General features: G+C 42.4%; 1 protein-coding gene and 1 non-coding gene across 3 annotated transcripts in view; one reads left to right on the top strand and one right to left on the bottom strand.

Moving 5' to 3' along the window:
- Positions 1 to 13,548, top strand: part of atrnl1b (attractin-like 1b) — a 110,449-nt gene that overhangs the window by 88,058 nt on the left and 8,843 nt on the right. The window contains exons 27-28 of one of the 2 annotated variants that reach the window (XM_047817239.1): positions 1,481 to 1,588; positions 2,231 to 2,769. In XM_047817239.1, the coding sequence (XP_047673195.1) occupies positions 1,481 to 1,588; positions 2,231 to 2,299 (177 nt within the window). In that variant the 3' untranslated portion in view covers positions 2,300 to 2,769. Of the gene's footprint in view, positions 1 to 1,480; positions 1,589 to 2,230; positions 2,770 to 13,548 lie in introns of those variants that run through there. The other variant, XM_027140657.2, reaches the window with a different exon arrangement.
- On the bottom strand, positions 12,042 to 12,156 carry LOC113639037. The gene has a single exon (XR_003439743.1). It is a non-coding gene; the product is annotated as a U5 spliceosomal RNA (small nuclear RNA).

Here is a 13,548-nt window from a genome sequence, read left to right as displayed (position 1 = left end):
GATTTGCCCATTAGAGATGGTTATTACTGTTAGTCTGTAGCACTGACATGGCTTATACATGGCTTATACATGGCTTATACATGGCTTATAAAATCATATGGATTTCTTTGGTGCTTCTTTATAATTCTTTATATATAGATTGGCAAAAGCTACATGTTTCCTCACAGTAGTGAATTTCATATGAAGTCCTGTGCTGGTGCGACTCTAGTGAGTGAGTCACATGGAGAAACTCACCAGGACACATCAATTAGACGTCAGCATAGAAATACAGATGGCCATGGCATCAGTCTGATCCTGATTACTCGTCATGAGTGTTATGGCAAGTGAAATTTCCTGTCTCCTGCATACAGTCGAACCAACAGTTCTTCTTATTCGTCTTATTCGTCGTCGTCTTCTTCTTCTTCTTCTTCTTTAATTTCTTCTTCAATTACAATTTATTTAATATTCTTATTATAATTTTGAACAGTAAACAGTCACATGCTATTGTCTGTTGTGTCCTGTGTTTGTCTTTCTGTCTCACCGTCTCTCTTATTTTTCAATCTTCTCTTGTGACATCCATCCATCCATCCATCCATCCAGCTCAGTGCGCTGCTCATTGCTTCAAACCATGAGGTGTTACTTTGATGTGTGTGTGTGTGTGTGTGTGTGTGTGTGTGTGTGTGTGTGTGTGTGTGTGTGTGTGTGTGTGTGTGTGTGTGGAGGCCTGGGAAAATCCTTCACACTGTGAAATTTGTACAATTTCTACTAATATAAACCTGAACTGAAAAAAGCTAAACTACAAGTGTTAGATGTACTCGCATTTTTAAAGTCTGCTTACATCCAGAAGCGAAAAGGGAGAAATTTGCATTTAAAGATTCCGCTCCGATCGAGGCACAGGAACACTGCGGACATTGTGACAGCTGGTAACTGATTATAAACTGAATGGATTGGCTTTTCTCCAGTTCACTACAGCCTATAACTTTCCAGCTCCTTGATCAAAGCCTGGCATTCTCTGTGTGAGGATCACACACTGCTAACACGTTTTTTGGTCATCGGTACTCCCTTTATTTTTTACTGCAGCAGAGGTTAATCAGCCTTCATACTCCGTGGGATGTTTGCAGTAAGCCAAGATTTAAAATGAAATCATTAAAAATATAGCTAGCTTCTATATTCTATCTGCTTACCCGAGATCCCCATAAGTGCGATATCTTACGATCGAGCAGTCGGACGTTTGTCGTATTTCTCTGGAATTACTCATTACCGTAAGCAGCACATGAACCGATTCAGTTTTGGAATCGATCCAGACAAGGTCAAGATCACAGCCAGGTCAAATGTCCAAGATCATTTTGAATAAGCCTTTAGATCTGTTTTAGAGAATGATGCAAGATGCCTAAAAGCAATTTCAGAAATTCTTACTTCTGTGGGGACGTCATTAATCATAGTCTCTCTCTTCTCTGCCCATCTCCCCATCTCTCTACTTCACTCTACCTAACACTTCCAGCAATTGATGAGGGAAAGGCAACAAATGGCAAGTCGTCCCTTTGCTTCCGTTGCCATGGCGCTGGAGGCGGAATGTGATCAGGTGGAGCTGCTACAAGGAGGAATAGAGGTAAGTGTTTGTGTGTGTCTTTGTGTGTGTACACATATGTTTGTATAAACCTTATGCTTCTGTTGTTCTCAAATGATACAGTGCCGTCTGGTTATATATATACACACACACACACACACACAGTAGTCCTACACGTGCTCTTTTATTGATAATTTTCTCCTGCTGCCATATACACACACACACACACACAGGTTTTTTTTTTTCCCCCGGTACTAACACACTCTTGCACTCATCTGAGGGCAGACTAACCTGCTGTACAGCACAGATGCTTGATTCACATGTCAAGCAGCCGGAGAAGTGCCTCTCCTCGATCCATTAGTATAAAGTGCATTGGCGCACAGTGTGCATTATGGGCTGGTGAAGGGCAGAGCAGGAACAAAATTGAAGTGAACAACACGCTGTTCACCGAACGCTCTTAAGCACAACTCTGTTTTAAACAAACTTCACCTCCACTTTCATACATCTCTGCTGCTTTTTTAGGTTTCAGAAGCTTCCAGCCTGCATGAACGGACTCTTAAGGCCTATAAAATCATGTCCGTTAAAACCGGAAAAATGCTATTTTCTTTTTAAAGCTAGCCTTTTGGGATTTTAACCTCTGATTTTTAGGCACTAATGGCCTTCGAGCACTCTTTGTTTCGGTAGATGTTTCATCAGAGCACGCAGGATGACCGGCCGTGGCTTCAGAGGCTTTCTCACCGTCATGTAAACTGAGAACGCGTTTTTCACCGGAAGATAGATCATCACGTCGTTTCATCTCTCCATCACCGTCACTTTCGAACGTGGAAATCTTTCCACTGAGAAAATCTCTTTGTGAGATTAGATACCCACTGTTCTCTCCTACAATTTCAGAGACTTTTTTTTTTCCACCTGTAAAAAATTGCACAAACATCTGCCGTCTCTGACGAAGCAGCTCTGCTCAAGAGACCAGCGGTGAACACAGACTTTTCAAAGCTGACACCTTTTTATATGTGGAGTGCAAGAGGAGGAATACATATAAGGATTTAGGACGTTTAAAGTCGTACAGAAACCTACAGAAGGCACAGACACTAACACGGACACTAAAGGCGACCAGATTGTGATTACATGTTTTCTCCCACCAGATTTTTTACATTTAAAATGACAATGAAATATTTCATTTAGTTATTATCCGAGTAGTCACGTCCATCTGCAACCCGTCCGGGTTAATAGTGATGACAAACTGTTCTTGTTTATATGTTCTAAATATCACTGGAGTAATTAGGAGAAGCTTTTCAGTGCATGGGTCATGTATCTAGCAATAAACCTTTGTTTCTAGCTTTCTGCTTTCTTCTAAAAGATGCTGGGTAAAAAAAAACATGCTAAATACATACACTGCCTAGGACATTGTACAATAGTGGGAGATTAAGGGGGTTTTTACACCTGGTCACTTCATAAGTTTTCTGTGATCCGATGGTAAAAAGACCAGGTGTAAATGCCCTCCGAAACGGTTTTGAGACGGATATAAATCCGATCGCTCAAACCCCTTCAGGAGGTGGTCTGGGACGCATTTCAGATTAAACTATACAGGTGTAAATTAATGTGGTTGTTCAAGCCACATACGTCAGCGCTAAACTCCTCCCAAACGGAAGTACGTCACTCGCAGGTGACTCACAAGTCGTACATCGCACCAGAAACAAACGTTTCCCCACCAGTGCTGGCTCTGATCTTTCACCCAGATGTCTCGTAGGGTCTTAAAATGCACTGCTGCCGCCAGCGAAAACGCAGCAAACAGTAAATGCTGTTTTTTTGTAGCAACCGCATACACCAAAGTGTGTTCCATTTCAGTTACCCCGGAAATGAGGTAAAATATATTTGCATATTGGGCGGGACTAGAAAGATCGGATCGATATCCGATTCGCCAAGACGCATTTATGTGGCCTAATGTAAATGGTACAGTTGTAACAAATCACATAGCTATCAGATCAGAGAACACACATGAAGTGACCAGGTGTAAAAAGGCCCTAAATGATGGGCTCATGCCTGTGATAAAGTGAAAGGATGTGCACCAGCGTGCAAGGCTAAGGGTGTTGTGTCCAAGTTGTGTACACCTTATCCTCTTTTCTAGCCTCACTACTTTGCTGTATCAGTTGCTGAGTGATTAGCATTAACATGTTTCCAAAGGCTTGCAGCTCTGGATGTAAGCCCTGGCTTTATTAAATGTAAGCGCAACTGGAGGTAAAAGATTAAGAAATCACTATAATTCTGCTTAAAGACTGATGAGGCAGCATTTTTTTGCTCTTTGGTGTTAACCTGCTTATGAAAGTGAAGATTCCCCACTGTTCTGACAGCACCCGTAGCTCCCTGAGCTGCCCATAGTGTCACATGGTTGAGCAACTCTGCCACTGATTTAAAGTATATACTGTACATCCTGAGCAGCTGGTTTGAAGAAAGTCCTGGCTTAATGGTTAGAGAGTTTGACTCATAACCCTGAGGTTGTGGGTTCGAGTCTCGAGCCGGCGATACCACGACTGAGGTGCCCTTGAGCAAAGCACCGAACCTCCCCCAACTGCTCCCCAGGTGCCACAGCAAATATCCCTCATTGACCAGATAGAAAAAAATGTTTTTCATGTTTTGTGTGTGTGTGTGTGTGTGTGTGTGTGTGTGTGTGTGTTCACTGCTGTGTGTGTGCACTTTGGACTAAAGGGTGACATTCTTCATCCATTAAATTGAAGAGCCGGTAAACTGGTTTATGAGCAAATCACCAGCAGACTCTGAGACCAGTAAGGTGAGAGTGCCGAGGATAAGCTCAAGGGTTTGCAAAGCTATATTCTATTGGACTGTCACTTGGAAAATTTGAGTGCATGCATCCTGGTCAATTAGTATTTCAAAGCTACAGCTTGCAGTGATGACAAATAATGACAGATATCCAGGGGTTTGAGTTTAAAACTCCAAAATCAAACTTATTAGCATTTGGATCCGACAGTATTCATGTCTGCAGCAGGGCAGGAAAACTGTGTGGTGTTCCAGGTCTTTAGCTGTACAGTATGCACAGATTTAGAATGACCTGCTTCTGTGTGGAGGTCAGTGGCTGTGCAGCACTGAGCCAAAGAGAGACAGATGACACAGATGTTGCTCCATCACCTGGTCAGCCTGCAACATATGGAACCACTAAACAGACATAGTCTGTGATGGATGGAAGCTGTCATGAGCATCTCCAAAACTGTGCATATTAGCTAAACTCATCCACAAGTGAGAATATTCAACACAAATTGTATGTGCGTGCGTGCAGGAGTGCGTGCGTGCAGGAGTGCGTGCGTGCAGGAGTGCGTGCGTGCAGGAGTGCGTGCGTGCGCTATCAACACCTTTGAGAAGAATAAAATGTTCTCGCTAAGTCAAAAATGTTTTTTTTTCCTTTGCACCGAAAAACTAGTAGCCTGGAGATCTTTTCTTTTGCTTACTAACATTACGGTTAGTTTAGGGTTAACTTTTCCCTATAGTTAGTGTAATGACATTAACCACAGCATGAACAGGAAAGATGGAGCGTCGTAAGCTAAAGCACTGCTGCATCAGTCACTTCAGGTACAGCCGTAAGTGACCAGTGTAGCGTCAGTGTTCAGCGTAACATAAGCGTTAACCTCAGGAAAAAATACTGACATGATGGAAGAAAAGTTACAAAGTTAACTGTAATAATTAATATGCAGGTCATTTATGCTGCTAGCGTTTATCTACCAGTTTAGCATCTTTAGGTATTTAGGGTTTAGCATTTTGTAGGTATGAGCAGTAAAATCTATCAGTGGTTAGAACTTATGAAGGTCATAAAGTAACGTCTCTGTTTTGTATTGTACTCTTATCTGTGGCTTGTATAAAGCCGAGGCACATTCTCTCACTCCCTGTTAGCCATGCAAATGAAAAACACTGCAGCACTTTAAAAGCCTCAGGAAATCCAGCTTGTGTGTGTGTGTGTGTGTGTGTCTACAATGTGTGTGTGTGTCTTAGTGGTTTATAACTTTATTATTATTTGTTTTGTTTTGTTTTCCCGCTTATCCCTTCACTGTCTATGCCAGCAAGCCTATTGGCTTCATCTAAGCACTAAGCTGCCAAATAGATACATATTTTTGTAATGGTCATGAAAAATGAATCAGCCAGAAGACAGAGAGAGGGTGACATCCCAACAAGAAAACTAATAGAATAAGAGTACTAAAGAAATGAGAAATAGCATGAGTGTGTCTGGGTGAGGAACTTTAGGGACTATTAAAAAGGCAAGGTGAAATGAAGCAGTTGGAGAAGTGAGCATGGTAGCATGATGAGGTGTGTGTGTGTGTGTGTGTGTGTGTGTGTGTGTGTGTGTGTGTGTGTGTGTGTGTGTGTGTGTGTGTGTGTGTGTGGTCTGTAGACATCAGATTAATAAATGCATGAGAGCGGGATGAAGCTGGCCATCAGTAAGCAGTAAAACTGTAGGATTGTGAGAGAGGCTCCTCTCCAGATACAGAAATGAGAGGATCGCACTTTTATGTTATCGTTAATGGAATTTTGGATCCAGCCGTACAGTAAAGTCCCTGTGATGTATCTTGAGAGCCATGATTTTGATTTCGTATGTTTACGTATTTGGTTTTCACACAGGAAGTCAGACCGACAATGCTTCGAAGTCCATGCCTGCCAATACCAATATGGAGATATGCACCGGATCTTGACAGTAACATAGTAATAGAAAATAGCTAAATATGAGAAACGTCGATGAGTTTAAAGAGAAGCCGTTTCTATCGTGGAGGATCTGTCACCTCAGCCTTCACCCGTGCCTGACGGCTTTAACAAGGACATGCAATCCATTTGAAATATTAAGCTCCTCAGTAAAATGATATTTCTTACTCTTACCGATGGAGAAGCCCTCCTGGTGGATGAAGACAGAATCACATTCACGAACAGTCTGTGCTAGCGTCAGGGCAGTGAACAGCTCTACGTCGGTAAAACACTCCTCTGAATAGCGCCGGTCGCAAAAATGACAACCGTTCATACGGTCATCCATCTTGGATATGAATAAGCCTCCAACAAGTTCTTCTGCCTCATATGGGGAAGATGCATAACTAAAGAAAGCATGATGGCTGCTAACAAGCAAATGCTATAGTGCAAGGCACAATGTATACGTTCTTGAGCATATCATTGACAGCACAAGGCTAGTACAGGTTGAATCATTCATTAATCATTTTAAAATGAGAAGATCTCCAAATCCTTCTTGGTATTTTTTTTTCCATGTATATTGGTATTTGTCTCCATAACACTACAAGACAGCTACAAATGTCTGAATTCAGGGGGATTTTAAGATCAGATCACTGTCTTTTTTTTGAGTGGTAGCTCGATAATCGAGCCCTGTGTAGTGTTTCAAGTCAAGTCAAGAAGCTTTTATTGTCATTTCAACCATAAATAGTTGAGGCAGGACACAATGAAAGGAGACAACGTTTCTCTACGACCAGGGAGCTACTGTACATAGAACAAAGACTGAGCTTTAAGGGCTTAAGTAAGTTATTCCAAGCCACATAAAGTGTGTCTGTGCAACCTGGTGCAAGACAATACACAAAAGCAGCATGGACCAGAGTACATACTGTATCATCTATAGTACATGTGCTATAGTACATATAGCACATGTACTATATTCTATAGTACATACTGGAATAAACACTTAATGTAGTAGCAGCAGTCATATGATGTGTTGTACTGAATTGTGCAAAACAGCAATTGACTGAAATGTGCAAGAAAGCATGTGCAAAGAACAAGAACATGGTGCAAAACAGCATGTAAACATGTCTAATATGTGTGGTGCTGTAGACATGAATGTATAATGGGAGAGTTTAAAAGCACAGAACAGAATATATGTATGTAATGAAGTCAAACAGGTCTCTGTTTTAAAACTGATTGTGCGTGTGGGAAGGGGTTGTGTGTGTGTGTTTGTGTGTGTGTGTGTGTGTGTGTGTGTGTGTGTGTGTGTGTGTGTGTGTGTACGCGCACAGGCTTCGGAATTGAACGAGGTACAGTCTCATTTATAGCATGATGCATTAGTCTGCTTGCAGTGGCTCTAAACTTTATATCTGTTCATTAGTTGCATCATTGCAGTGCTTCCTAAATGGGCTTCAATTGGCTTACTCCTAATCTGTACCGAGCAAGACTAATGTGAATGCGAGCAATATCACATAGAATTTGAAACCATCATTAATGCGAGCGAATGCATAAAAATGGATTTGCCTGATTATTTGAACTTGTTGGATTCAATCGATGGCCTCATTAGCGAGTTTCTATACGGAAGGCGATAGCTCTTTCCGACCCATATCGACCTAATGAGATTCATTTAGTCATACTGTGGGCAAGAATTAGATATATCTATTCCTTATCATGTTCTCGTCGGATTCAAATCTCATTTCTAGCCATTTGTAATCGTCATGTCACCGTAAACGTACCAAACATTTTTCTGATTTAATCTTTGCTTGAAAATTAATTTGTGCGTACAGATAGGTCAAAGTGTGGCAAAGTGGGTTTGTCGCTTTTATTTGCAAAAACATGGCTGTCGAAGATGAGTGAAAAATTCAAACCGAACACAACTGAACTGCTGCTCTCACATTTTATTATTCAAAGCACTTACCAGTTACATATCAATATGCAAATGTCTCCTAATATTACACTCCGAACCACCTTTTGCCGGTAATCCTGTGTAAGAGTTTAAATTAACATATTATTCATGTAGGTTTTCCTGACCAAAGTAAAACTGTGGCCTTTCTTATGGTGACTTTTTTGGAAGAGGATCTGCATTATAAAAACTAAGATACATGATCTTTAAAACACTTTTGTATGGTGAACTGTCTGACCTGGGATTTGTAGTGTGATGTGGTGCTTGTGTGGTGGATTAGGGGGTGTGTTTGTGCGAGTGTGTGAGTGTGTGTATCTGTGTGTGTGTGTGTATGTGTGAGTGTGTGTCTGTGTGAGTGCCTGTCTGTGTGTCTGTGAGTGTGTGTGTGTGTGTGTGTGTGTGTGTGTGTGTGTGTGTGTGTGTGTGTGTGTGTGTGTGAGTGCCTGTCTGTGTGTGTGTGTGTGTGTGTGAGTGCCTGTCTGTGTGTGTGTGTGAGTGTGTGAGTGCCTGTCTGTGTGAGTGCCTGTCTGTGTGAGTGCCTGTCTGTGTGAGTGCCTGTCTGTGTGTGAGTGCCTGTCTGTGTGTGAGTGCCTGTCTGTGTGTGAGTGCCTGTCTGTGTGTGAGTGCCTGTCTGTGTGTGAGTGCCTGTCTGTGTGTGAGTGTGTGTGAGTGCCTGTCTGTGTGAGTGCCTGTCTGTGTGAGTGCCTGTCTGTGTGTGAGTGCCTGTCTGTGTGTGAGTGCCTGTCTGTGTGTGAGTGCCTGTCTGTGTGTGAGTGCCTGTCTGTGTGAGTGCCTGTCTGTGTGTGAGTGCCTGTCTGTGTGTGAGTGCCTGTCTGTGTGTGAGTGCCTGTCTGTGTGTGAGTGCCTGTCTGTGTGTGAGTGCCTGTCTGTGTGTGAGTGTGTGTGAGTGCCTGTCTGTGTGAGTGTCTGTGTGTGTGTGTGTCTGTGTGAGTGTCTGTGTGTGTGTGTGTCTGTGAGAGTGTCTGTGTGTCTGTGAGTGTCTGTGTGTGCGTGAGTGTCTGTGTGTGCGTGAGTGTCTGTGTGTGCGTGAGTGTCTGTGTGTGCGTGAGTGTCTGTGTGTGCGTGAGTGTCTGTGTGTGAGTGAGTGTCTGTGTGTGTGAGTGAGTGTCTGTGTGTGTGAGTGAGTGTCTGTGTGTGTGAGTGAGTGTCTGTGTGTGTGTGAGTGAGTGTCTGTGTGTGTGTGAGTGAGTGTCTGTGTGTGTGAGTGAGTGTCTGTGTGTGTGTGTGTGAGTGTCTGTGTGTGTGTGAGTGAGTGTCTGTGTGTGTGAGTGAGTGTCTGTGTGTGTGTGAGTGAGTGTCTGTGTGTGTGTGAGTGAGTGTCTGTGTGTGTGAGTGAGTGTCTGTGTGTGTGTGTGTGAGTGTCTGTGTGTGTGTGAGTGAGTGTCTGTGTGTGTGAGTGAGTGTCTGTGTGTGTGAGTGAGTGTCTGTGTGTGTGAGTGAGTGTCTGTCTGTCTGTGTGTGAGTGTCTGTGTGTGTGTGAGTGAGTGTCTGTGTGTGTGAGTGAGTGTCTGTGTGTGTGTGTGAGTGAGTGTCTGTGTGTGTGAGTGAGTGTCTGTGTGTGTGTGTGTGAGTGTCTGTGTGTGTGAGTGAGTGTCTGTGTGTGTGTGAGTGAGTGTCTGTGTGTGTGTGAGTGAGTGTCTGTGTGTGTGTGAGTGAGTGTCTGTGTGTGTGAGTGAGTGTCTGTGTGTGTGTGTGTGAGTGTCTGTGTGTGTGTGAGTGAGTGTCTGTGTGTGTGAGTGAGTGTCTGTGTGTGTGAGTGAGTGTCTGTGTGTGTGAGTGAGTGTCTGTCTGTCTGTGTGTGAGTGTCTGTGTGTGTGTGAGTGAGTGTCTGTGTGTGTGAGTGAGTGTCTGTGTGTGTGAGTGAGTGTCTGTGTGTGTGAGTGAGTGTCTGTGTGTGTGAGTGAGTGTCTGTGTGTCTGTGTGTGAGTGTGTGTGAGTGTGTGTGTGTGTGTGTGTGAGAAAACTCTAAAGTATTTACTGCAGCTTCAGTTGGATGTATGGTTGAATTTAATGATTAACCTTTTTAGTTTTACACCCTAAAGCGTCTGGTTGCTGCTTTTCTCTGGTTACTTTAAATGATCTTTTCAGTGCCTTCTATGTGGTTTTACGCCATATTTGACCTTAAGTACTCTCGGCCAGCTCGTGACCTTAAGTACTCTTGCCCAGCTTTCACATTGTAGAACATTTCATAAGACTTGAGCATTACCATCTCTGCCCTGTGATCTACACTCAGTCTACAAATCTGTGTAATCACCATTATTACAGTGCACAATACGGCTTCGGCATTCGCTTTGTGCTTTTGTGACTCTGGTCTAATTTAATTTCCTGAAATGTTTTCCCCCTAGTATTATATTCAAAGTGGTGAACTTTCCTTTTTTGTATTGGGTTTAAATGTACTTCAGGTCACCTCTCTCTTCTCTTTGCAGGCATACATTTATGTTTTAAAAGATTCAAATTGGTATTTCAATTATGCATACCAACTGGGCCGAGACAATAGCAACAGCCAGAATAAGACACTTAAGGGTAGGTTTGAAAATGGAGATTTGTGCTAATTAGCTGGGATATTTCACCCTCTGTGATTGATCGATTTGAAGGGAAATGATAAAATATGGCACAATGATTAAAGAGAAGGGAATTAAAACTAACTTTTGACTGCACTGCCAGTGCTGGAGACAGCTGTCAAAGCTATCACCTGAACTTAAATTGAACAGCTTATTTATTATGAGGATGCAGTTTTTTTTTTTTGTTTGTTTTTTTTTTTCTTGATGGGGTAGCGGGTGGAGGCTGGATCCCTGCAGCGTATAAGGTGATGGGAAGAATTTTATCATCATTGCAAGACCCTAAGGTGGCCATTATCAACAGTAAACACACACACAGTCATACTTCATGCTGGAATCTAAGCAGTGTCCTTTCAAGGATCGTGCAGGAATGTCAGGATGGGGACGGATCTGCGCAGGCAGGCTGAGCCAGGGATGTTTTTGTCAGGGAAATCACGTCTCTTAGCGAGTGCTACATAGCGCAATAAAGAGCGAAAGAGAATTCGCAGAGCAAAATGGAAAAGAGAGAAATTCTGTACACGCAGCAGTAGCATGGTTGAAAGGAAAGCCAGACGCCCGCTGCCACCCCCCCATCACTCCGAAACAATGGCTTTGAACTTTTAAGTGCAGCACAAGTGGCCTCTTTTCCCCTCAAAGAGACAGATATTGCTCTGATAACAGCCTCTGTCTGCAGGGCCTGATTGACGTCGCTGTCAGCACAGGCTTAATTTGACCTTTCACAAGCCCCTCCATGGATGGGCCATCTAACGCTATAAGTACCCTTACAAAAGTGTGTGTGTGTGTGTGTGTGTGTGTGTGTGTGTGTGTGTGTGTGTGTGTGTGTGTGTGTGTGTGTGTGTGTGTGTGTGTGTGTGTGTGTGTGTGTGTGTGTGTGTGTGTGTGTGTGTGTGTGTGTGTGTGAGCGTGTGTGTGTGAGCGTGTGTGTGAGCGAGAGATAAAGTAAATACCTGACAGAATATAGGTTTATCATATTGATGTTTGTAAATCTGTCTGCATTTCATGATAGGTAGCTTTGGCAGAAATATAGTACAAAAAAGAATCGTACTGTAATTATTAAGAAGAAGAAGAAGATGCCTTTATTTGAAACATATACATTGTAGCACAGTGAAATCCTTTTCTCATACATCTCAGCTTGTAAGCAGGTTGGGGTCAGAGCACAGGGTGAGCTGTGATACAGAGCCACTGGAGCAGAGAGGGTTAAGGGCTGTGTGGCAGTTTGACAGTGCTGGGACTTGAACCCCTGACCTTCTGAGCAGGAGCCTAGTGTTTTAACCATTGAGCCAGCAATACCCCAAACACCTAGAGCTTTGCAACAGCACAGCCTGCAAAAAAAAAAGTGATCTCATCAGAGGTTCTCTCCATGGAAATCTTTAGTAAAAGGCCAAAGATTTACGTGCGAACGAAGAGAAACCTGAGCTATTAGATTTATGCATATTGTTACCAATACCAGTGTGATTACTTTGACACCGTGTCACCTAACTGACACGAAGGAAATGGAAGAACGGTCCAAATTATACCGTCATATTTTTAATGCATAACCTATCATCATATTTACATTTAATCATCAGTCTAGCTCAGTAAGAAATGGTCTATTATTAAGTAGAGTGAAAACGTATACATATTAATATTCCCTGGCAAGATGAATAGAATTTAGTTTTATAAATAGTTTTACTAAATATATTGTCTGTATGTTAAGTGATGTTAACCTGGACTTCAGCGTACAAGTCAGTTGCGCTAGTCGGAGAATACCGGTGTACTATTCCGTTCTGCCGTGTTTCACCGACTGTCGCCTCCGGAGGTCAATTTGACGACATATCGAGCCGTGTCATCAACGCTGCTGTTATTCATGTTCAATGCTCAGTTCAGAGCTGGCACGAGAGAGAGAGAGCGCTCATTACCATGACAGATTTGTGCTTAGGATATGATTTGGGATTATTATATTGATGATGTGCAGGGCTTAAAGATTTCTCCATATGAAAGATTTGATTCATGGAACTGTGACCTATAATCAAAGCTACTGCATTGAAACCTGTAGTTAAATGCAGGGATCCTTTTTTCTTTTTTTATGAATGGCTTAAGATGAAGCTTCGTACAACTGGCATCTATTATGTTATATTCTAGATATCGAGGGAAATTTCACACGGTACTCTCGGTATCATCCGTTTGGACATCTCGCTCTTAAATAATTACATTTTGTAGAAAGTAACATGTTGAACACAATTAAATGAACGGCTGCCTGGTTTATCGGCAGTTTATTTACAATACATATTTTGATGCTTGTGATCGTCTTTTAGTGACATTACATTTTTTTAAGAGGACGAAAGAAACAGATAGCTCAGAGATATCGTGCCTATATCCTGAATGTAAGCATCGTATTTGCTCTACTTTGAAAATTCAACTGAACTTTATGTAAGCTTCGTGCGTTCTCACAGCAAACCTTTTAAAGCATTCGACATGTTTTTTTTTAGCTTCATCCTCACCCTTCATCTTTTATATTTCACCTAAAGATTATGTTGATGTCATATTCATATGGTGGATCATTTTCGGCTCAGGATCTTACTCATCTCTCTGAGCTCAACAAGTGTGTGGTTAGTGTCAGATGTTAGAGAGTTTCCGTGTGTTACGTTTTAAACAGCGTTTGAGTGACGGTGTGTGAATTTTGCTTTGTGTGTCAGTCAGTAAGGTGATAATTTTGTCGACTTGCAAATTTTAGTCTCCACAAACGTAGGAAACTATACTTTGAGAAGTACGGCTTGTGTGCACGATTACCGTCAGGATGGAGTTGTGTCTAATGCATTTCTTCCCGCTAC

The sequence above is a fragment of the Tachysurus fulvidraco genome, chromosome 8 (assembly GCF_022655615.1).
Source record: "Tachysurus fulvidraco isolate hzauxx_2018 chromosome 8, HZAU_PFXX_2.0, whole genome shotgun sequence".
NCBI lineage: Eukaryota > Metazoa > Chordata > Actinopteri > Siluriformes > Bagridae > Tachysurus > Tachysurus fulvidraco.
This window is presented reverse-complemented; position numbering and strand designations above follow the sequence as displayed.